The 23,610-nt window shown below is 40.7% G+C and overlaps 2 protein-coding genes across 2 annotated transcripts in view; one reads left to right on the plus strand and one right to left on the minus strand.

Annotated features, from left to right (window-relative positions):
- Positions 1 to 8,490, minus strand: part of GPALPP1 (GPALPP motifs containing 1) — a 30,423-nt gene extending 21,933 nt beyond the window's left edge. The window contains exons 1-2 of the mRNA XM_032611466.1: positions 8,305 to 8,490; positions 695 to 827 (exon numbers count right to left, since the gene is read on the minus strand). Of these exons, the coding sequence (XP_032467357.1) occupies positions 695 to 827; positions 8,305 to 8,392 (221 nt within the window). The 5' untranslated portion in view covers positions 8,393 to 8,490. The remainder of the gene's footprint in view (positions 1 to 694; positions 828 to 8,304) is intronic.
- An 85-nt stretch (positions 8,491 to 8,575) lies between these two features.
- NUFIP1 (nuclear FMR1 interacting protein 1) overlaps positions 8,576 to 23,610 on the plus strand; it is a 44,081-nt gene continuing 29,046 nt past the window's right edge. The window contains exons 1-5 of the mRNA XM_032611465.1: positions 8,576 to 9,023; positions 11,305 to 11,387; positions 12,539 to 12,637; positions 13,376 to 13,438; positions 14,096 to 14,172. Of these exons, the coding sequence (XP_032467356.1) occupies positions 8,612 to 9,023; positions 11,305 to 11,387; positions 12,539 to 12,637; positions 13,376 to 13,438; positions 14,096 to 14,172 (734 nt within the window). The 5' untranslated portion in view covers positions 8,576 to 8,611. The remainder of the gene's footprint in view (positions 9,024 to 11,304; positions 11,388 to 12,538; positions 12,638 to 13,375; positions 13,439 to 14,095; positions 14,173 to 23,610) is intronic.

Here is a 23,610-nt window from a genome sequence, read left to right on the forward strand (position 1 = left end):
CATTCAATGAAGTTTCAAATACTCTACTTGCTAGATATTTTTGAGCAAAAAGTTTATGGCACTGGTTTTCAAATTCACTTAAGTAAAGGCTTCAAGTTGCTACTTCTGTCTCTTACTCATTAAAATGCTTTAAAAAAGACCTTGCTATCCAATAATAAACAAAGATTTGACTTCTTATTTACATCGACCTGTGGTGAGTAAGGCTAGGTCAGAGGGAATCATTCATTTACTTAAACAAAAAGCACATACTGCATACATAATTTTTTTTTAAAGCATATTCTTTTTTTTGGTTGTGCGGCTTGTGGGATCTTAGTTGCCCAACCAGGGATCGAACCTGTGCCCCCTGCATTGGAAGCACGGAGTCCTAAGCACTGGACCACCAGGGAGTTCCCTGCATACATAATTTTAAAAAGAAGATGTATGGTTTATTTAGAATATTTAATCACTTCAATAATACCTTAAGGAAAATTCCTTTATATAAGACTTTTATTGAAATTCTAGATATCTCCAGAGCTATATACTACTAAAATAAATCTCTTTCTGAAAGGTAGTTCATGAGGAAATGCCATATGAAGTAATTTCTTCCTGTGCTATATAAATGCAGGTTATGATATCCCCTTACTAGCTCTCTGTTCTAGCCAGTGTACACCAGATTGGAAGATTGGTTTACCATTTAATGTAATAAGTGACTCACCTTGCAGTTGGACCAGTGTCATCTTCTTCAGATTCCTGATTTCCTTCTTCAGACAAAGAACTACTGTCCTCGTCGCTGTCTGATGATTTTGAACTACTGCTTTTATAATTAGGGGGCAGAGCTGGTCCTGCAACTAAAGAAGATGTCTTGTGTATGTCATAAGTAGCCACAACTGTTTCAATGAACTCCCTAGCTGACATTTCACACTTTCTTTTCTGAAATTCTTAGCACTGGCTGGCTATCATTTATTACGGACTTTAATCTCATTTGTTCCTGTTGTGTACAGTGGGCTTGTCTTTCCAACTCCAGGAAGGCAGAAATCATGTCTTACACAGTGTTAACTACGAGATTCACAAAAGCTTTAACACCCAAACTTATAAATATAGCAATAGAACATAATTTGCCTGACATCTTGCAATTTTTGCATTGGTTGCAATTTTGGTTGGTGCAACTGCCAAAATGGTTTCATAATTTTGTTTTTTCCTTATGGACAGCGTATGGTAGACAATATTTATATCACGGAGCTAACCAAACAACAAATTTGCCATTCCATGGTCTAACATGGTAAAAATCAAAATTATCCATTCTGGTTTCTGACTAAGAATCACCACTTAAAAATACCTTTATTGGTATTACCATACTTCTCAGTTAGCTTTCTGTTTGAGATGATTTTCCAAGCAGAAACAAAAGTAGAGGCACTCTAAATTCTCCTGCTTACGAGTAGAGATTCAGAGAAGAGAATGAGGTCACATTGGGATGCAGATGCCAAGGAAGAGGTAAGGGTGTTCTGTGCCCACTCACCATAGTGAACTGCTTTCACTTCATGACTTAGCAAAATTATAAATTATTGCATGATGTCATTGTATGATGTCACACAGACACAACTGTCTATGTCGATCCTCAGCAGTGATGCTAAAACTCTACTGACATACTTCCCAAGCCTGGGTGTTTATCAGACTTGCCAAAATATTTTTAAAAAAGAGATTCCTGGGCCCTTGCCCCAGAGTTTCTGACTTAGTTGGCCTGGAGTAGGGCCTGGAAATATGATTTTCCAAAGAGCTTCCCAGGTATGCTATTCCTTCAGTATTAATAACAACAAAAACTTAAAAGAGATTTACACACATTTCCCTATTTAATTCTGACAACAACGTTATTAGGAAAGCAGTATTACTTCTAGCTTACAGATGAGGAAACTGAGACAGAGAGACAGTAACTTGCCCAATTTTACACAACTAAATAGTGGAGCTAGGATATGAACCTCTTAACCGTTATATTAAACAACATTCAACAAAGTCAACATCCATCCATTCAACAAATATTTATTGAGTAAGTACTTCTAGAGAAACAACTTAAAAAAGAAACAAATAAAAAAAGGTGACTGTGAATACGTGGGAGGGTAATTTTAAAGACAGAGGTCAGGGAAGGTTCCCCTGAGAAGACATTTGTCGGGAGACTTAAATGATGACAGTGGTCAGGCAACAATCTGAGGGAAGAACATTCTAGATAGAGGAATCACTAGTGTGAAAGTCCTATGGAGAGAACAAGCTTGATGTGCTTGAGGGACAAAAAGGCCTGTGTGGCTAGAGCAAAGTAAGCAAAGTGACAAGACAAAACTGGATGGTTCAAAGGGGCCACACCATATGCTTTGGGGCCAGACTCCAGCTGTGAATTCCAGCTCAGCCACTTCCTAGCTGTGTGATCTGGATATTATTTAACCTTCCTGTGTTAATCTCTTAATCTGTAAAGTGAGGTTAACAGTAGTTCCAATCTCATAGGGCTGTTGTGAAGAATACACATTATACCTGAAAAGCATATAACACTATATCTGGCATACAGCAGGCACTCCATAAATGTGAGCATAGGCTGTGGTAATTGAGTTTGGATTTTAGTTATAACAGGCAGTCACTGCAAGGTTTTGAGTCTGGAGAGATATAATCTGAATTAGCTTTTTTATTAAAACAAAAACGAAAACAAAAAACTCAGCTTGTGGTCAACAGGGAATCAGGAGTAGGGGAGATGAGTTAGAAAGCTGATATGAAATGGTTTGATTTGCAACTGCTTTGAAGAAGCAGGATTTGCTAATGGTGTGGATGTGAGAAGTGAGAGCCAAAAAGGAATTGAGGATGTCGTAGGTTTCTGGCCTGATTAGCTAGCCAGGAGGATGGTAATGCTATTCTCTAATATGGAGAAGACTAGGAGGGAAGCATGTTTGGGGGAAGAGCTAAGAGCTTGTTTTTCACACCTTCAGTTTAACATGCCCATTAGAAATTTCAGTGGTATGATCAGTGGTACTTGGGTATATTAATATAAAACTCAGGGGAGAAAGCAGGCTCAGTGTTGGAACCACTGGTCTATTTCTGAAATTCTTTTCCTATTGCTCCTTGTTGTATTACCATAGAACAAGTACTCAATACACAACAAATTGACTTCAAAAATCCAAACTTTTACCTTAAAAAACTGGATGCATTTTTCTACATTCTCCCATGTATCATTAAATAAAGGAAGGAATTATAGAAAATAAATGCTAAACTGGGGCTTCCCTGGTGGCACAGTGGTTAAGAATCTGCCTGCCAATGTAGGGGACACGGGTTTGAGTCCTGGACTGGGAAGATCCCACATGCCGCGGAGCAACTAAGCCCATGTGCCACAACTACTGAACCTGCGCTCTAGAGCCCGTGCGTCACAACTGCTGAGCCTGTGCTCTGGAGCCCACATGCCTAGAGCCCGTGCTCCTCAACAAGAGAGGCCACAGCAATGAGAGGCCTGCGCACCGCAACGAAGAGCAGCCCCCGCTCGCTGCACTAGAGAAAGCCCACACCCAGCGACAAAGACCCGAAGCAGACAAAAATAAATAAATTTATATATTTTAAAAAAAGCTAAACTGGTAATACGGCATGCCTAGAAAAGAACAATCAATGAGCAAAAAGAGGAAAACAATAAGAATTAAAAGATAAAATTCATATCTCCAACTGCTGTTTAAGACTGAAGAACAGTTATGTCTTCGTTTGTAAAGGTTCCCCAACTATAAGTGGAGATTATACCTGACTTCTGACCGTAATGAATAATGCCTTTACTGATTTCTGGTTTATCTTTGTATGTACTACTAATTCCTAGAGAAAGCACCTTTTAGAATATAGCAAGGGAGCATACAACCTTCCATAAATATCCCTTTCTTCAAAATTCTAGGCGGTTATAGTTTAACATGAAAGAGCCTAGGGGATTACATTTCACTCTTGGCTCTCTCCATCTTCCTCTTGCTCCTAAGTATTAAAGAGAGAAGTATTTTTTCCTTTTTAGCTCCTTTCCTTTCTTTTTTTTTTTGCTGCGTTGGTGTCTTTGTTGCTGCGCGTGGGCTTTTCTCTAGTTGTGGCGAGCGGGGGCTACTCCTCGTTGCAGTGGCTTCTCTTGTTGCGGAGTACGGGCTCTAGGCATGCGGGCTTAAGCAGTTGTGGCACGTGGGCTCAGCAGTTGTGGCTCACGGGCTCTAGAGCGCAGGCTCAGTCATTGTGGCACACGGGCTTAGTTGCTCCGCGGCACGTGGGATCTTCCCGGACCAGGGCTTGAACCCGTGTCCCCTGCATTGGCAGGCGGACCCTCAACCACTGCACCAACACGGAAGCCCCCTAGCTTCACTTTTTTTTTTATAGGTATCACTCTTCAGAACTATATAAAATGTCTCAAAAAATTGTTTTAGGCATTTATAATGAACTATTCCATCTCTTTCCTAAAGCAGTGATGCGCATCATTAAGGTAGCTCTTCTACTGCAATGGTAATTTTACAAGTAGATTACAACTTCCATGAAAATAGAGATTATGTCATATATTCCATTATATTTCCCTTGTAATATCTATCACACAGAATTATGCATACAAAAAGAAGTACTAAGTAAAAAGCACATTAAATCTCATTATAGATCAGCAATTGATTATAATAGGAAACACTGACTCTGAACCCCAATTAAACAAAACGTTATTCCCTCCAAAGCAGTTCCATTCTTCTCATTAGTAGACTTAAACTGCAAAAAAATTATACTGTTATATTATATTTTGAATTTCAACAATAAAGATTTGTGGAAATTTGTTTTGCTCTCTTGTTATATACATATTTTTATAATAATCTTGATTTTGCCTGTTGACTGGCAAAGTCTAAAATATTTACTATCTGGTTCAGGAAAAGCTAGCTGATCCTGTGACAGGATTAAGTCATGGAAATGTCAATAAGGAGCATCCAACTGTCTTTTTTTGTGTGTGTGTGTGGTATATGGGCCTCTCACTGTTGTGGACTCTCCTGTTGCGGAGCACAGGCTCCAGACGCGCAGGCTCAGCGGCCATGGCTCACGGGCCCAGCTGCTCCATGGCATGTGGGATCTTCCCGGACCGGGGCACGAACCCGTGTTCCCTGCATCGGTAGGCGGACTCTCAACCACTGCGCCACCAGGGAAGCCCCAACCGTCTTTTGATGGGAGTAGGTAGTGACGTCAGTGGCGCAGTGGTTAAGAATCTGCCTGCCGATGCAGGGGACAAGGGTTTGAGCCTTGGTCCTGGAAGATCCCACATGCCGTGGAGCAACTAAGCCTGTGCGCCACAACTACTGAGTCTGTGCTCTAGAGCCTGTGCGCCACAACTACTGAGCCTGTGCTCTAGAGCCCGTGTGCCGCAAATACTAAACCCGTGTGCCACAACTACTGAAACCTGTGCGCCTAGAGACCATGCTCCGCAACAAGAGAAGTCACTGCAATGAGAAGCCCGCTCACCGCAACGAAGAGTAGCCCCGCCCCCCCGGCTCAGCAATGAAGACCCAACACAGCCAAAAATAAATAAATAAATAAATTAAAAACAAACAAACATGATGGTTGGGCTGAGGCTAAAAGATGAGATTGAGTTAGCTGGGCAAAGGGAGTGTGGATTGGAGGAAGAGTGGTCCAGGCAGAGGGAAAAGCATCTGCAAAGAATTGAAAGCCTAAGGGCCTGGCACATCTAGAAATGTGTTCAGAGTGGCTGGAACCAAGAGAAGAGAGAAGGAGGGATCACCAGGGGGAAATGTGGCTGTGAGGTCAAACGAGGTCAGGACTGAAAAGGGTGCCTTGAATTTAGCAAAAAGGTGCTGAGACGATTGGTGGGTGGTCTTCATTTATTTCCACAGTGAAATTGGTGAGAGTGGTCTCCGTGGATTGGCAAGAACAGAAGCCAGAATGCAGTGGGTTAAGGAGAAAATGGGGAGGATCCAGAGTTGGTCAGAGAGAAAGAAGAGTAGCTACTGGGGGATGTGGAGTAGTCTTCACGAAGATGGGAACGATTTGAATGTTCTGGTTAAATGCTAAGGGCAAGGAGCGCCCAGGACTAGTGAGGGAAGGGGTTCTGAGTAAAAATGGAAGGATTAGCCTTGGAAGGTGGTAGTTCCCCTCTTGCATTATAATCAAAGGGAAGACGAAAGAGTTGGGCAGAAGTTTGGAAAAGTTTCCAGGTACTGTGCCAGAAAAGTGAGGAAGTTCTCTTAAGATGGCATCTACTTTTTCTGTGAAGTAGATGGAGAGAGAGTGTAAAGAAGAAAGAGAAGGTTTTAAAAAGCCATGGTTGATCATGGGGGAGGAGACCTGCGTGGGGAAACGTCTGAGGATGGCTGGGCAGAACTGTGGACCCAGCCAGGGAGGAGACTATAGTTTTTAGCAGCATTAGCCTGTGGAGGGGTGAGGTTTCTTCTAGCAGCACTTGGAAGCCTGGGTGTGGGCTCATCAGGGGTGAACGACTGGACTGATCCAGGGCTGAGTTTTTGCTAGATGGGTTTAACAGAATGCCAAATGGGATAAGGCAGCTGAAAACACTGGCAAGAGAAGGCATGAATGGACGGACCATGGAGGCTAAGTTGAGCAGGGACAGAAGTAATTAAAGGAAATTTAAGGCCAAAACAGACTGAGGCAGAGATCACATGGCTCAATGAGACTAAAAACAAAAATAAAAAATAAAAAAAATGTAATGAGAGTAACTGAGTAAGAATGATGGATGAATAAGGGGTTCTGGCTGAGAATAAGATCTGAATTTAAATTTTCAGAGATGGGGGAATTCTCTGGCGGTCCAGTGGTTAGGACTCCATGATCTCACTGCCAAGGGCCCGGGTTCAATCCCTGGTCAGGGGACTAAGATCCTATAAGCTGCACAGTACGCCCCCCCCCCACCACAAAAAAAAAAGTTTTCAGAGGTGGAATAGGATCCAGTGTGTGACTGCAAATGTGGCTGGGATGAGTGGTGTGAAGGTTGCCGCAGATGAGGAGAATAAAGTCAGAGTCAAAAGAGCCCAGGCTCCACTCAGCTTACACAAAGCAGTGTCTGGAGTATGTAGACTGGTCTTGAGAAAACATCTGCACCCCCGAGTTTTTAACATGATCTCAGGGGACATTTCCCAGCACTCAGTTTTCCAGAGTATTCAAATAAAATTAATTTGGTCCATCTCAGACCTGTGTGCTAAATAAAAAGTTTGGTTAACCCCACTTTTCTTCAACCTTAGTTGAATGGAACCTTCCTTGCTAAAATAAAAGCCTAACTTTTTAACAGCTATAGCAGAAACAAGACCTGGAAAGAAACCTCTAGGTGGAAACACGGCCTCTGGGCAGTCAAAGAATGCAAATTAGATTCAGAAATGGAAGAGTTATTCTTCCAGCTTTGCTCTTTTCCAACTTCAGTCAGTCCCAGGCTACAAATTAGTACAAACGTGAAAGGAGATGGATACTCATCACGGAGGAGTCTGAGAAGAGAAGCATTTATTTGGCAAATACGAGGTGCCTGCTATGTGTTAAGGCTAGAAGACTATAGTGCAATGGTGGAGACAGATATGTCAGCAAGTTATTTGAAAACAGTGTATTAAATATGTGACGTTAAGTAAGTAGGCAAAAAACCCCTGGGTAAAGAGGAGGGCGTGACAATGCTTGGGAGAGTGTGGAAAGCCTTCCACACTGAGGTGACACTGAAGTTAGGGCTTGAAGGATGAGGTGGGAGTTTGTCAGGTACGTCAAGAAGAGCAGGGCGAGGGCCGAAGAAGCCTAGAGAATTGAAGAACTGCGCAGAAACTCGGATTGGTTTGAGCTCTGAGCCGTGTGTGTCAGGACAGGGCGAGAGGCTAGGAAGGCAGCTCGGGGGCTAGGGCGCAGAGCATCTTCTGCAAGAGCCAAGGGCATTCGTTGCACGTTAGAAGGCAAGAAGGCACAGAGGTTCGGAGTACGGGCTTCGCTCTAAGTCGGGCTCCACCACTTAACTAACTGTGTGGTATGCGCAACAGCCTGGGCCTCAGTGTCCCCATTTGCAACACGAAATAATAATCTTTACCTTATACAGTGGCCAAGAGTATTAAATCACTGAATGTGCATCGATTGTTTAGCACAGCGTCCAGCCCATCGAGAACTAAATGCGAATACTTCTTGGTGATAATGATTACCAGGCCAAAGCTCGTTTCTACAGCCCCCACGGCCACGCTTGGGAAGGAAAGTTAGCTCGGGTGGGGCCGCGCCCACTCGTCACTCCTCCGCCCTCCCGGGCCTCGGGACCAGTACTCTGAGAACTGGGCCGGGCCAGAGACGGGGTGGGAAGGCCTGGCGGGCAGGGGACATGCCGCCGCTTACCGGGGCTGGGGTCCCGCTCCTCGTCCTCCGCTGACCCGCTGGCCTTGAAGCCGGGAGGCAATGCCGGCCCGATAAGATCCCTCGCCATCCGCGGTGGCAGACACTGGTCCCGCACACAGGTGTATCCACGCCGAGTCAAATCCCCGTGAGGTAGCCCGCCATACGCAGAAAATGAGGGAAGCTTTTCCGGCCCCTACCAATGACGTAGCAGCCTGTGATTGGCTGACCTGTCTCATTAGCGATAACGGAAGTGACGCCTAAGGCTTGCTCCACATTCGCACGCTGGCTTCCCTGCTAGGCGGATGGCATGGGTGAACAGGCAAGGGGTTGCGTTCCTCGCACGGGGTGGTTTTCAGCTCCCGAGGTGACCCCCTCTTTGGAGCCTCTGAGGGACGGTGCCTCGCTGCCGGACAACTGGATGTTCTGGGCGATGCTGCCGGCGCCGCCACCACCGCCTTCGTCGCTTCCCGCAGGAGGGTCCGAACCTTCCTCAGACGCGCAGCCCCCCGCGGAGGCCCAGAGACTCCCCGAGGCGCCTCCCCCCTTTGACGCCCAGATTCTTCCCGGGGCACAGCCCCCTTTCGACGCTCAGTCCCCCCTTGATTCTCAGCGTCAACTCAATGGCCAGCCTTCCTGGAATTTCCAGGCTTCAACATCATGGTACTGGACACAGTCTCCTGGTGTTTTTCCTTGGCATCGGCAGTCCCACAACACTCCGGGTAGGTTGTTACTCCTCTCTGTACCACCCCTTACCTTTCCTTTTCCCTTCTTCCCTCTCCTTTTCCACCCTTGTTGCTCTCTCCCCTTCTGATACTGCCTTGCACTCTTGGAGTCTGGTCATTAATGTCTCAGTTCGTTCCAGTTATGTTTTTCCTGCCTGTTCATTCAGTTTAATTATTTATTGAATTCCAACTATGAATCAGGAAGGGAAGATATAGCAGTGAACAAAACATACAAATATCCTTATTTTGAGCTTAAATCTCCTGGTGTAGGAAGACAGACAATAAACAAAAGAAAGCAGGGTGTATTAGAAGGCAGTGAGTGCTATGGAGAGAGAGCAGAGTGACAGGCAGTGCAGTTTTAAATGTCAGTGTCAGTCGTACGTAAGGTGACATGGGAGCAAAGACTTCAGGGAGGTGAGGGATCAGAGCAGAGCATGTATCTGGGGGATAGCGGTACAGGCAGAGGGACCTGCAAGTGCAAAGACCTGGAGGCAGAAGCTATAGATCAGAATGGAACCCAGTGAGGCAAGAAAGGACTGAGCCTGGGGTGGAGTCGTAGGCAATAGAGGAAGAGGGCATTGTAGATCGTGGGACTTCTACTGTTATGATATGTTTAGTTCAGGAGAGTGGCATGCTTTGATTTATGTTTTCAAAGGGTTAATATGGCTACTGATTGGAAATGACGGAAAGGGAGATGAGTTAAGAAGGTATTGCAGTTAACCTGGTGAGAGATACTGGGGACTTGGACCAAGGTGGAGCTCAGGAGGTGATGAGAAGTAGTTGGATTCTAGATATATCTTGAAGGTAGGGTAGAGTCAGCATAATTTGTTGAGGAATTGGATGTGGGGTGGGATGTAAAGAGGAGACGAGAATAACTTAAAGTTTTTTGCCAAGCAAGTGGAAGGATGAGGGAGTAGATATAGAAAGGAGACCAGGAGTTGAGTTTGGAATATGATTTGTGTCAAGTAGAGATACTGAACTGGCTGTTAGCTATTAGTTTGTACTTTCAGGGGAGGTTTGTGGCTAGAGCTGTAAATCGGGGTGTCATTAGCAGAGATCATATTTAAAGCCATGCAATTGTTCGCTTAGAACAATTCAATTTACATTAAGTTGAATCCAAATCAGTGTTTACTCTATGCCTAATGCTGGGGATATGAATGTGCCTAAGACAGTCCCAAGCGAGGTGAGATGCGTTCATAAATATAAATCACAATGCAGTGTGACTGGTGATAGAGGCATATAAAAGGAGATTTCAGAGTATGGAGAAAGTTGGGGAAAACTTTTGGAAGAAGTGTATTGGGAGATGTTTAATATTCTGGAAGAGATACTTTTTAGGTGGAAGCAAAGAGGTGTCAGTGTAAGGTGAGTTCTGAAGGTTGCAGTGTTCTGGTGTGACTGAAGCAATAGTATGTGGAAGGTACAGGGAAGAGCAGGGTGAAAAAATAAAGTGGGATCTCATCGAAGGACTCTTCGATGAGTCCTGAGTAGCTACTTGCTTCCAGGGTCTTGAGCAGGGTTGTGATGACTGGAGGATTATTTTTGTGGTGTCAGTGTGCAGGGTCTGTTGGAAGAGAGGACTTAGGAACTGGAAGCCAGTCTGGAAGGCTGTCACAGTGATCTGGGTGAAAGATCGAGGTTTCAGAGTTGGGTCATGGCAATAAGAAAGGAAAAATATTTGAGAAGAAATGTATTTCACAAGGGTCTGTTTTCCTGATGTAAAATTGATGCTGAAAGAGCTCCATTTGGCTCCAGCACCGTTTACATTTCTTTTTTCTTTTTAAAAATATTTTTATTTATTTATTTATTTGGCTGCGCTGGGCCTTAGTTGCGGCACATGGGATCTTCATTGCGGCCTGTGGGATCTTTAGTTGCAGCATGTGGGCTCTTAGTTGCGGCACATGGGATCTAGTTCCTTGACCAGGGATTGAACCCAGGCCCCCTGCATTGGGAGCACAGAGTCAACTATTAGACCATCAGGGAAGTCCCTGGTTTACATTTCTAATGTTTGAAATAACTACAAGGAATTTTACCAGGTTAGCTTGTCCATTCCGTTACTTAGAGGAAAAAGCACCTATGGACATGTAATCTTACCAATATGTATTAATTTGAAAAATGTTTATTTGGTAAACTAGTCTTAATCTTTGTTAATTTGTTTGGATTACTTTTCTGCCTAGAAGTAGTTTACCACTGTTTTTCTCAAGTATTTATGACATTCTGTAGCAAAATTTTAAATAATTGTATAGTTGCAAACATTTCTGGGTCTCATTTTGTTTTTCAGTTAAACATTCTTATCTTCCACGAAAACATGATGCAAAGGTCAATGACTTCAACATGTCTCCCAGGAGAAAACAGAAAAAAAGGGTATTTTTTAAGATGTTCTTGAATGTGACACTTTGGTCCCTATGTCACTGTTTCATATCTTGTGTTTCAATCATAACTGTCTCAGTGTTTTGCATTCATTATTGACACAGCAGAGCCTTGCATACAAGGATCTTTAAGGGTCTTGGCTGTAAGTAAAAACTTCAAGCAAAATCTTTTTGAGAAATAAATGGAGAAATTGTAGAAAAAGAAAACATTTAATCCATTTCACTATAGTATCAGGAGTAAATATAATGGGGAATTATGATTACAGATAAATGTAAATGTTATTAAACTTCAATGAAGTAAACAAAAGTATAATATATATGTTATACATAATATATATTATATATTTAATTTATTTATTTTACTAGCATATTGGGAGGAGAAGGATGAAATTAAAAGTTTTTGTTTTTTTAATGAGGAACAACCCTTCATTATGTTCAGAAACTGAGTCTTAAAATAGGCTTTTTTTATTGTGATGTAGCTTATAATCTGGTTTTTCAACTTTTAAGATGTGTAAATAATTTTATTAGTTTAGAATAAATTGAGTAAATCTACAGCATGAGATTAGTACCCTTCATTTTGGCATCAAAACTATGTAACTAATATTAACAAAATATTGTGAAAGTATGTTTATTAACATAATCTCAACATTGAACAATTGGGGCCCTATATAGCCTATCATTGTAATAATCATTTTAATTTTATGTTTAAACATAAAAATAGTAAATTGGGAATTTAAAAAAACTAATATTTACCTAAATAGTTCTTTTTTTCTCATTCTGTAGTTAAAATATACACACACGCACGCACGCACTTGTTTTTCCTAAAAGAAGAAATACTGTTTTTACCCTGAATATTTATTTTTAGGTCATTTTGACATATGCTCTATTAAGTTTTAATTAGATTACCAATTTTAAATCTACTCACAATTTATATTAGCTTTACTCAGATTTAAAGTTTTTTAACAAGACTGGCTTTTCCTAATGTATTTGTTAAAAATAAAAACAGAATCATCCCTTCATTAAAAATGTATTCAGAAGTTTTTGCCACCTGTAAGGGTTGTGTGAAAAATCAAAATATGTACTGTATTTTTACTGATGATTAGCGTTCTCACCAATAGCCTAATGCCTCTTCATTTTTGTTTGCAGAAAAGAAAGGAACCAGTTTTTCACTATTTTTGTGATACCTGTGATCGTGGTTTTAAAAATCAAGAGAAGTATGATAAACACATGTCCGAACATATGAAAGTAGGTTTTCTTAGTTGTCCTGATATTTATTTAGCAAAATGGGTGTATTTGGTAGAAATTCTGAGCTTCCTTCCCTTAAAAGTTTATAGTTTCCATAGAAATGTTGTTAGATGACTTGCCAAATTGGGACAGTGACTCTGGGATTTGCAGTTTGAGGGTGGGAAGCCCACTGCTTCAGGAAGTGTGAGATGACAGTAAAAGAGAAGGGAGGTCTGGCAGCTGTTTGTATGTATGCGCCTCGTCTGCTCTGTGAGAGGCTGGGCCTCTCCTCCGGTTGCTCCGTGCGCCTTTGTGAGTTCTTTCTCCTTTAAGGCTGCCCTTGACTAACCACACAGTGTAATTTGCCTTGGCCCAGCACCGTCTATGGATGGTTTACACCTTATTAAGTACTTTTAACCAGGATATTTGAGAAGTAAAAAAGTTAAAAAGAAAGTTCTTAGTTTGGAAAGGTTCTCTTTCAGTTTGTAGGCGTGCCCCTTAACTTTAGGAATTAAGAACATTTTACAACATTGCTGATGTCATGCATTCACTCAAATGGAGAAGTAAATGATATGCATTACTGTACTGTATACTTAGAGAGTGCAACTCTGTTTGGAGTGATTTTTGTTTTAGGTATTCAGTGATAACAGCACATAGACGGGATACTATGTAATATGACCAGAATATGTCTGTATATATAGTAGTAAGATAAATTTTTTATGGAAAACATTGAGTAGCCTTTCTTAAAAATTCTTACAGTGCCCTGAGGTAGATTGCTCTTTTAGTGCACATGAGAAGATTGTCCAATTCCATTGGAGAAATGTAAGTTCTTTTTTTGTTTGTTTGTTACATGCTCTTTTTATTTCATTGATTTATTATCTTCATAGCTCTCTATGTACATAGCCTACTAATGAGTAACATTCACAGAACACTGTACACAGAACACCGTAAGGCATTTTTACATCTACTATTCAATTTTATCCTTGTAAGCCACTGTGTAAAGTAAATAAATCTTGGCCCTATTTAACAGATTGGTAAAATGATTTGCCCAGGGTCTCAGAACTGACCCCTGCACTTGAATTTCATGATGGCAAATTCTGTTTTACTATACCATGTTGTTTCAAATTGTTTTGTATATTATTATTTCTCTAGCTAACTTTCTTAACTTTGGTTGGCAGGTAATTCATTTGGGTATTTAATATCAATCAAGTGTTCGGTGACATTTACTTTGTAACCAAAATGATATTATGACTTTTTTCTTATCAGTAGTACTAATCTAAAGACAAGAGAAAATTTCTCTTTCCTTTAAAGGAAAAGTCATAATAAGGATAGATAAAGCTTGCTTACTTAGTTTTAAAATTGTCTCTGCTAGTAAATTTACTTTTGGGTACACAGTCTCCATTATCCCCCATAATACTTGAGATTTAGTCAAAAGCATACAATACGCTTCTTGATATTCAGCAGACATTTTCCCCATAGACGCATGCTCCTGGTATGAAGAAAATCAAGTTAGACACTCCAGAGGAGATTGCAAGATGGAGGGAAGAAAGAAGAAAGTGAGTAAAGAGTTAAGAACTAGTGAAACAATTTTCTTTTACTGTGGCAAGGCTGAGGACTTGAAAATAATGACCGTTCTGGCCCTACGGAACAATTTGAAAAAGGAAATTTCGTCTTTTATTTAAATTTTTGAATTTTATTTTATTTTATTTATTTATTTTTAAAAATATTTAATTTATTTTTTTATACAGCAGGTTCTTATTAGTCCTCAATGAATTTTATTTATTTTTTTATACAGCAGGTTCTTATTAGTCATCAATTTTATGCACATCAGTGTATACATGTCAATCCCAATCACCCAATTCATCACACCACCACCACCACCACCCCCCGTGGCTTTCCTCCCTGGTGTCTATATGTTTGTTCTCTACATCTGTGTCTCAGCTTCTGCCCTGCAAACCAGTTCATCTGTACCACTTTTCTAGGTTCCACATACATGCGTTAACATACGGTATTTGTTTTTCTCTTTCTGACTGACTTCACTCTGTATGACAGTCTCTAGATCCATCCACGTCTCAACAAATGACCCAGTTTCGTTCCTTTTTATGGCTGAGTAATATTCCATTGTATATATGTACCACATCTTCTTTATCCATTCATCTGTCAATGGGCATTTAGGTTGCTTCCATGACCTGGCTATTGTAAATAGTGCTGCAGTAAACATTGGGGTACATGTGTCTTTTTGAATTATGGTTTTCTCTGGGTATATGCCCAGTAGTGGGATTGCTGGATCATATGGTAATTCTATTTTTAGTTTTTTAAAGAGCCTCCATACTGTTCTCCATAGTGGCTGTATCAATTTACATTCCCACCAACAATGCAAGAGGGTTCCCTTTTCTTCACACCCTCTCCAGCATTTGTTGTTTGTGGGTTTTCTGATGATGCCCATTCTAACTGCTGTGAGGTGATACCTCATTGTAGTTTTGATTTGCATTTCTCTAATAATTAGTGATGTTGAGCAACTTTTCATGTGCTTCTTTGCCATCTGTATTATCTTCTTTGGAGAAATGTCTATTTAGGTCTACTCCCCATTTTTGAATTGGGTTGTTTGTTTTTTTAATATTGAGCTGCATGAGCTGTTTATATATTTTGGAGATTAATCCATTGTCTGTTGATTCGTTTGCAGATATTTTCTCCCATTCTGAGGGTTGTCTTTTCGTCTTGTTTATGGTTTCCTTTGCTGTGCAAAAGCTTTTAAGTTTCATTAGGTCCCATTTGTTTATTTTTGTTTTTATTTCCATGACTCTAGGAGGTGGCTCAAAAAAGATCTTGCTGTGATTTGTGTCAAAGAGTGTTCTTCCTGTGTTTTCCTCAAAGAGTTTTATAGTGTCTGGTCTTGCATTTAGGTCTCTAATCCATTTTGAGTTTATTTTTGTGTATGGTGTTAGGGAGTGTTCTAATTTCATTCTTTTACATGTAGCTGTCCAGTTTTCCCAGCACCACTTATTGAAGAGACTGTCTTTTCTCCATTGTATATCCTTGCCTCCTTTGTCATAGATTAGTTGACCATAGGTGCGTGGGTTTATCTCTGGGCTTTCTATCTTGTTCTATGTTTCTGTTTTTCTGCCAGTACCATATTGTCTTGATTACTGTAGCTTTATAGTATAGTCTGAAGTCAGGGAGTCTGATTCCTCCAGCTCCATTTTTTCCCCTCAACACTTTGGCTATTTGGGGTCTTTTGTGTCTCCATACAAATTTTAAGATTTTTTGTTCTAGTTTTATAAAAAATACCATTGGTAATTTGATACGGATTGCATTGAATCTGTAGATTGCTTTGGGTAGTACAGTCATTTTCACAATATTGATTCTTCCAATCCAAGAACATGGTACATCTCTCCATCTGTTGGTATAATCTTTAATTTCTTTCATCAGTGTCTTATAGTTTTCTGCATACAGGTCTTTTGTCTCCCTAGGTAGGTTTATTCCTAGGTATTTTATCCATTTTGTTGCAGTGGTAAATGGGAGTGTTTCCTTAATTTCTCTTTCAGATTTTTCATCATTAGTGTATAGGAATGGAAGACATTTCTGTGCATTAATTTTGTATCCTGCAACTTTACCAAATTCATTGATTAGCTCTAGTAGTTTTCTGGTGGCATATTTACGATTCTCTATGTATAGTATCATGACATCTGCAAACAGTGAGTTTTACTTCTTCTTTTCCAATTTGTATTCCTTTTATTTCTTTTTCTTCTCTGATTGCCATGGCTAGGACTTCCAAAACTATGTTGAATAATAGTGGTGAGAGTGGACATCCTTGTCTTGTTCCTGATCTTGTTCCTGAGGAAATGCTTTCGGTTTTTCACCATTGAGAATGATGTTTGCTGTGGGTTTGTCACATATGGCCTTTATTATGTTGAGGTAGGTTCCCTCTATGCCCACTTTCTGGAGAGTTTTTATCATAAATGGGTGTTGAATTTTTTCAAAAGCTTTTTCTGCATCTATTGAGATGATCATATGGTTTTTCTTCTTCAATTTTGTTAATATGGTGTAACACATGGATTGATTTGCGTATATTGAAGAATCCTTGCATCCCTGGGGTAAATCCCACTTGATGATGGTGTATGATCCTTTTAATGTGTTGTTGGATTCTGTTTGCTAGTATTTTGTTGAGGATTTTTGCATCTATATTCATCAGTGATATTGGTCTGTAATTTTCTTTTTTTGGAGTATCTTTGTCTGGTTTTTGTATCAGGGTGATGGTGGCCTCAAATTATAAGTTTGGGAGTGTTCCTCCCTCTGCTATATTTTGGAAGAGTTTGAGAAGGGTGGGGGATAGCTCTTCTCTAAATGTCTGATAGAATTTGCCTGTGAAGCCATCTGGTCCTGGACTTTTGTTTGTTGGAAGATTTTTTTTTTTTTTTTTTTGTTTGAAGATTTTTAATCACAGTTTCAATTTCATTACTTGTGATTGTTCTGTTCATATTTTCTATTTCTTCCTGGTTCAGTCTTGGAAGGTTATACCTTTCTAAGAATTTGTCCATTTCTTCCAGGTTGTCCATTTATTGGCATAGAGTTGCTTGTAGTGGTCTCTTAGGATGCTTTGTATTTCTGCAGTGTCTGTTGTAACTTCTCCTTTTTCATTTCTAATTTTAATGAGTCCTCTCTTTTTCTTGATGAGTCTGGCTAATAGTTTATCAATTTTGTTTATCTTCTCAAAGAACCAACTTTTAGTTTTATTGATCTTTGCTAGTGTTTTCTTTGTTTCTATTTCATTTATTTCTACTCTGATCTTTATGATTTCTTTCCTTCTGCTAACTTTGGGTTTTGTTTGTTCTTCTTTCTCTAGTTCATTTAGGTGTAAGGTTAGATTGTTTATTTGAGATTTTTCTTGTTTCTGGAGGTAGGCTTGTATTGCTATAAACTTTCCTCTTAGAACTGCTTTTGCTGCATCCCATAGGTTTTGGATTGTCGTGTTTTCATTGTCATTTGTCTCTAGGTATTTTTTGATTTCCTCTTTGATTTCTTCAGTGATCTCTTGGTTATTAAGTAATGTATTGTTTAGCCTCCATGTGTTTGTAATTTTTACGTTTTTTTCACTAATTGATTTCTAATCTCATAGCGTTGTGGTCTGAAAAGATGCTTGATATGATTTCAATTTTCTTAAATTTACTGAGGCTTGATTTGTGACCCAAGATGTGATCTATCCTGGAGAATGTTCCGTGTGCACTTGAGAAGAAAGTGTAATCTGCTGTTTTTGGAAGACATGTCCTATAAATATCAATTAAATCTCTCTGGTCTATTGTGTCATCTAACGCTTGTGTTTCCTTATTAATTTTCTGACTGGATGATCTGTCCATTCGTGTAAGTGAGGTGTTAAAGTCCCCCACTATTACTGTGTTACTGTCGATTTCCTCTTTTATAGCTGTTAGCAGTTGCCTTACGTATTGAGATGCTCCTATGTTGGGTGCATGTATATTTATAATTGTTATATCTTCTTGGAATGATCCCTTGATCGTTATGTAGTGTCCTTCCTTGTTTCTTGTAACATTCTTTATTTTAAAATCTATTTTATGTGGTATGAGTATTGCTACTCCAGCTTTCTTTTGATTTCCATTTGCATGGAATATCTTTTTCCATCCCCTCACTTTCAGTCTGTGTGTCCCTAGGTCTTGAAGTGGGTCTCTTGTAGACAGCATATATATGGGTCTTATTTTTGTATCCAGCCTGTGTCTTTTGGTTGGAGCCTGTGTCTTTTTGTTGGAGCATTTAGTCCATTCACGCTTAAGGTAATTATCCATATGTATGTTCCTATGACCATTTTCTTAATTGTTTTGGGTTTGTTTTTGTAGGTTCGTTTTCTTCTCTTGTGTTTCCTGCCTAGAGAAGTTCTTTAGCATTTGTTTTAAAGTTGGTTTGGTGGTTCTGAATTCTCTGAGCTTTTGCTTATCTGTAACGGTTTTAATATCTCTGCTGAATCTGAATGAGATCCTTGCTGGGTAGAGTAATCTTGGTTGTAGGTTCTTCCCTTTCATCACTTTAAGTATATCATGCCACTCCCTTCTGGCTTGTAGAGCTTCTGCTAAGTCAGCTGTTAACGTTATGCAAGTTCCCTTGTATGTTATTTGTTGTTTTTCCCTTGCTGCTTTCAATAATTTTTCTTTGTCTTTAATTTTTGCCAATTTGATTACTTTGTGTCTTGGCATGTTTCTCCTTTGGTTTATCCTGTATGGGACTCACTGTGCTTCCTGGTCTTGGGTGGCTATTTCCTTTCCCATGTTAGGGAGGTTTTCGACTCTAATTTCTTCAAATATTTCCTCTGGTCCTTTCTCTCTCTCTTCTCCTTCTGGGACCCGTATAATTCGAATGTTGTTGCGTTTAATGTTGTCCCAGTGGTCTCTTAGGCTGTCTTCATTTCTTTTCATTCTTTTTTCTTTATTCTGTTCCACAACAGTGAATTACACCATTCTGTCTTCCAGGTCATTTATCTGTTCTTCTGCCTCAGTTATTCTGCTATTGATTCCTTCTAGTGTACTCTTCATTTCAGTTATTGTAATGTTCATCTCTGTTTGTTTCTTCTTTAATTCTTGGTCTTTGTTAAACATTTCTTGCATCTTCTCAATCTTTGCCTCCATTCTTTTTCCAAGGTCCTGGATCATCTTCACTATGATTATTCTGAATTCTTTTTCTGAAAGGTTGCCTATCTCCACTTCACTTAGTTGTTTTTCTGGGATTTTATCTTGTTCCTTCATCTGGTACAGAGCCCTCTGCCTTTTCATCTTGTCTATCTTTCTGTGAATGTGGTTTTTGTTCCACAGGCTGCAGGATTGTAGTTCTTCTTGCTTCTGCTGTCTGCCCTCTGGTGGATTAGGCTATCTAGGAGGCTTATGTAAGTTTCCTGATGGGAGAGACTGGTGGTGGGCAGAACTGGCTGTTTCTCTGGTGGGCAGAGCTCAGTAAAACTTTAATCTGCTGTCTGCTGATGCGTGGGGCTGGGTTCTCTCCCTGTTGGTTGTTTGGCCTGAGGCAACCCAACACTGGAGCCTACCTGGGCTCTTTGGTGGGGCTAATGACAGACTCTGGGAGGGCTCTCGCCAAGGAGTGCTTCCCAGAACTTCTGCTGCCAGTGTCCTTGTCCTCACGGTGAGACACAGCCAACCCCTGCCTCTGCAGGAGACCCTCCAACACTAGCAGGTAGGTCTGGTTCAGTCTCCTATGGGGTCACTGCTCCTTCCCCTGGGTCCCAATGTGCACACTACTTTGTGTGTGCCCTCCAAGAGCGGAGTCTCTGTTTCCCCCAGTCCTGTTGAAGTCCTGCAATCAAATCCCTCTAGCCTTCAAAGTCTGATTCTCTAGGAATTCCTCCTCCTGTTGCTGGACCCCCAGGTTGGGAAGCCTCACGTGGGGCTCAGAACCTTCACTGCAGTGGGTGGACTTCTGTGGTATAAGTGTTCTACAGTTTGTGAGTCACCACCCAGCAGTTATGGGATTTGATTTTACTGTGATTGCGCCCCCCTACCGTCTCATTGCGGCTTCTCCTTTGTCTTTGGATGTGGGGTATCTTTTTTGGTGAGTTCCAGTGTCCTCCTGTCAATGATTGTCCAGCAGCTAGTTGTGATTCTGGTGTTCTCGCAAGAAGGAGTGAGAGCACATCCTTTCTGCTCCACCATCTTGGTTCAGGCCCACCCATGGAAATTTGGTCTTTTATAATGTTGCAAATATTCGATGGAAAATGACCAGTCCTAATTTTGTCATTCTTCAGAATTGGTATATAGTAACTTAGGGAGTATCATTACTTGACGTTTAATAAACACACAGTATTTATTATTGCAGTTTTGATTCATTGCATTCCCTTATAACGTTGGTAGTAGGGAATAGGACTGTAAACTATATTATATGAGGCTATTTGAATGTAGCTTTTGGTAGACCTAACAGGAACTCTTCATAAATAACTGATGTCATAGTGGGACCTTGCTCTTTGAGGGGAGCCACTACATGCCCCCTCTGTTAAATATTCAATACTGAGGCAGTGATGGGTGAGTGCTATTTTTTAAAAAAATGTATAATACTTTGTTATGTTTATTGTTTTGATTACTTTAGAAAAGTTGTTGAATGATTGGAGTGTGCTAGGCAGAGGGAGTACAGCAGTGACAAGATACACACGTGCCTATCCTTATCCATAAAAAGACGAGAAATGTTTTCCTTTAATTAAAGTCTAAGAAATTTGAGTCTTACCATGTGACTTGTAGCTTTATACTTATAAGGGAAGAAAGCTTAAAAGATGTCTAGCTAGAATCTACCAATGAAAAATCCCATGAGGATGCTGTTGCCTCAGGCTAGGACCAGGATACCTCATCCTGAAACAGAAGACCAAGTCAGAGCTGTTACGATGGTCAGCAGCACTTTTAAGTCAATAGCTGTTTTTCTGGAATTGAAACATGAGGAGAGCCTCAGATAGGAAGAGTTACTTTCAAAGGTCAAGAAGGATACTTAAAAACTTTTAACCAGCAGGTTAAAGTTGTACTTCGTTCAACTTAAAGTTTTCAGGTTAAAGCCCCTGTATGTGTGTATATGAAGAGCTGTGTGAAATGATGCAGTGTTACGTGAGAGAGTTAGCTACTGCCCTTTAAAGCTTGAAAGGTAATTCTGAGGAAAACCAGCATAAACGTAAAGATTTAGAAGCAACCGAGAACAAATAGAATTCAGCAAATGTGTATGCAGCTATCCATTATTAATACTGTGTAAAGAGTTAGATGAGGGTGAAAGACAATCAGAGGAAATTAATTCTTAAGAAAGTAAACCTGGGTCCAGCCAGTCAGCAGTCAACATGGACTCAATGGATTTAACAGAATTTTAAGAGCATCCTTGGCTAACAAATGTAATAATCTAGGGTAAGAATCTAGGCCACCAGGAGGATTAGGGTATACTAGAATGCCTTTTCCTCTTTATCTCCCGGCAGAATCTTATTTATCTTGTAAGACCTGTTGGGTTTTGTTTGTTTTGCGGTATGCGGGCCTCTCACTGTTGTGGCCTCTCCCGTTGCAGAGCACAGGCTCAGGACGCACAGGCTCAGCGGTCATGGCTCACAGGCCCAGCTGCTCCGTGGCATGTGAGATCTTCCCGGAACGGGGCACGAACCCGTGTCCCCTGCATCGGCAGGCGGACTCTCAACCACTGCGCCACCAGGGAAGCCCCCTGTTTTGTTTTGTTTTGTTTAACATGTATTTATTTATTTATTTTGGCTGCGCTGGATCTTAGTCACGGCATGCGGACTTCTTCTTACTTGCTGCATGCATGCGGGATCTAGTTCCCCAACCAGGGATTGAACCCAGGTCCCCAGCATTGGGAATGCAGAGTCTTACCCACTGGACCACCAGGGAAGTCCTAAGACCTGTCTTAAGTGTCACCTGATTTGTCATTTTCTTCTTCGTTTCCTCTATCTCAATGCTGTCAGAATGCTAGTCTGTAACAAGGTAAGGAACTTGTACCAGAATATAAATCTATACCTTACTTTCTTCATTGAGAAAGTCTTGGTGAGAAGAAAATGTCAGCTGAACTAAATATATTTTGTTTAGGGACATAGCTGATTTATACCCTGACATAAGTGTGTGGATTGGCTGCCAGTCCATGGACCAACCTCCCCTAAAGCATTATTCACTACTTCCTGTGTGAATACATAGCTTATTAATACAAACACAGTAGCGTTTGTTGCATTATATTATAGGTGGCCCTAGTCTTAGACATCTTTGATTCTGCTGCACTTTGCATAGTACCTGGGATTTAGTATGTGGAGAACAAATATTTGTGGACTGAATTACCGTTAAATGGTGCAGTATGGGAAGAACCAGTCTTGGCATTGATAAGAAGCCTTAGCCAATTGCATGGTCAAACTTAGAAGTCAAAGGAGTTGGGACCATGACGTGATTTGGCTTAGTGAAGAATTCGAAGAAGTTCATATAAAGCTCCTTGCCTCCTCTAGGTGGCTTCTTTACAGGTACAATTTTTTTCTTCTCATGATTCCACTTCACTCTAGTTTTTTGTTTTCTGTTTGTTTTGCTTATTTGTTTTTTATCTGTTGGGTGTATCTTTTTCTTACTATTTTGCACAGAGGAATAATGAAACAAGAAGAGTTAGCTCCCCTTCCTGATACTTAGTTTTTAAAGAGCTGGTGATGACAGTATTGAAGATTATATCCTGCTAGATGGACTGGAAATTGTCTACCTGCAAAGGTTTTTCCCTGGTACTTTGCCCTGACTTTGGTCAGTTGGAAGTTGTTGCAGCTCAGTGGTGCCAGCCCCTGTTGTATATGTTTAATTCTTTTGAGGAGAATGATGATGGCTATTAGTCAGCAATGATTATAAAGCAACTGAGAAGTTAACTAAGTAAGGTGTTTAATCTCTCAAGTTTTGAGTTCACTTAAGGCAATAGGGAAGTTCTGAAATGAGTTCCTGATTAACCAACTTTGGTTCTTTTATATCTAACGAGTGTTTAAATTAAGTCATTATATAAACTGGGAAAGTAGGACCCACTATTAAATTAATGGTAGCCAGCTTCAGTGATTCTGTTCTACTATGTCTCTAGCTGTTTTACTCTCCCGCAGTCCTCCACTCTACCCTCCTTCTCAGCATATAAGAGGAAGGACCTCATCTAGTCTGGAGGAGTGGGGTGTTCCTTGACAAAGGGCAGTTGAGCTGAACTTAGACCTAATAGGAAGAAATAAGGGGAGGTAGGGGCTAGTGCACAGACAGATTGGCATGAGTATAGGAACGTGAATATAGGTAAGAGATGATAGAAGCTTTTGAAAGATGGCAGTTGTGGGGACAGAACTAGGTGGATATAGAACATAAAAATGGGCACTGTTTGGTAGTTGGACAGTTGTGAGGTTGAGGAGGAAAGAGGTTTTGAGGAGATGTCCTAGTTCCTCTGTGAAAGCACCTTTGTGAAAGGTGGTGCCTGTTCCTCAGACAGGGAATCCTGGAAGAGAATCACACTTGGAGGTG

Source organism: Phocoena sinus, chromosome 18, assembly GCF_008692025.1.
Source record: "Phocoena sinus isolate mPhoSin1 chromosome 18, mPhoSin1.pri, whole genome shotgun sequence".
In the NCBI taxonomy this organism is placed as follows: domain Eukaryota; kingdom Metazoa; phylum Chordata; class Mammalia; order Artiodactyla; family Phocoenidae; genus Phocoena; species Phocoena sinus.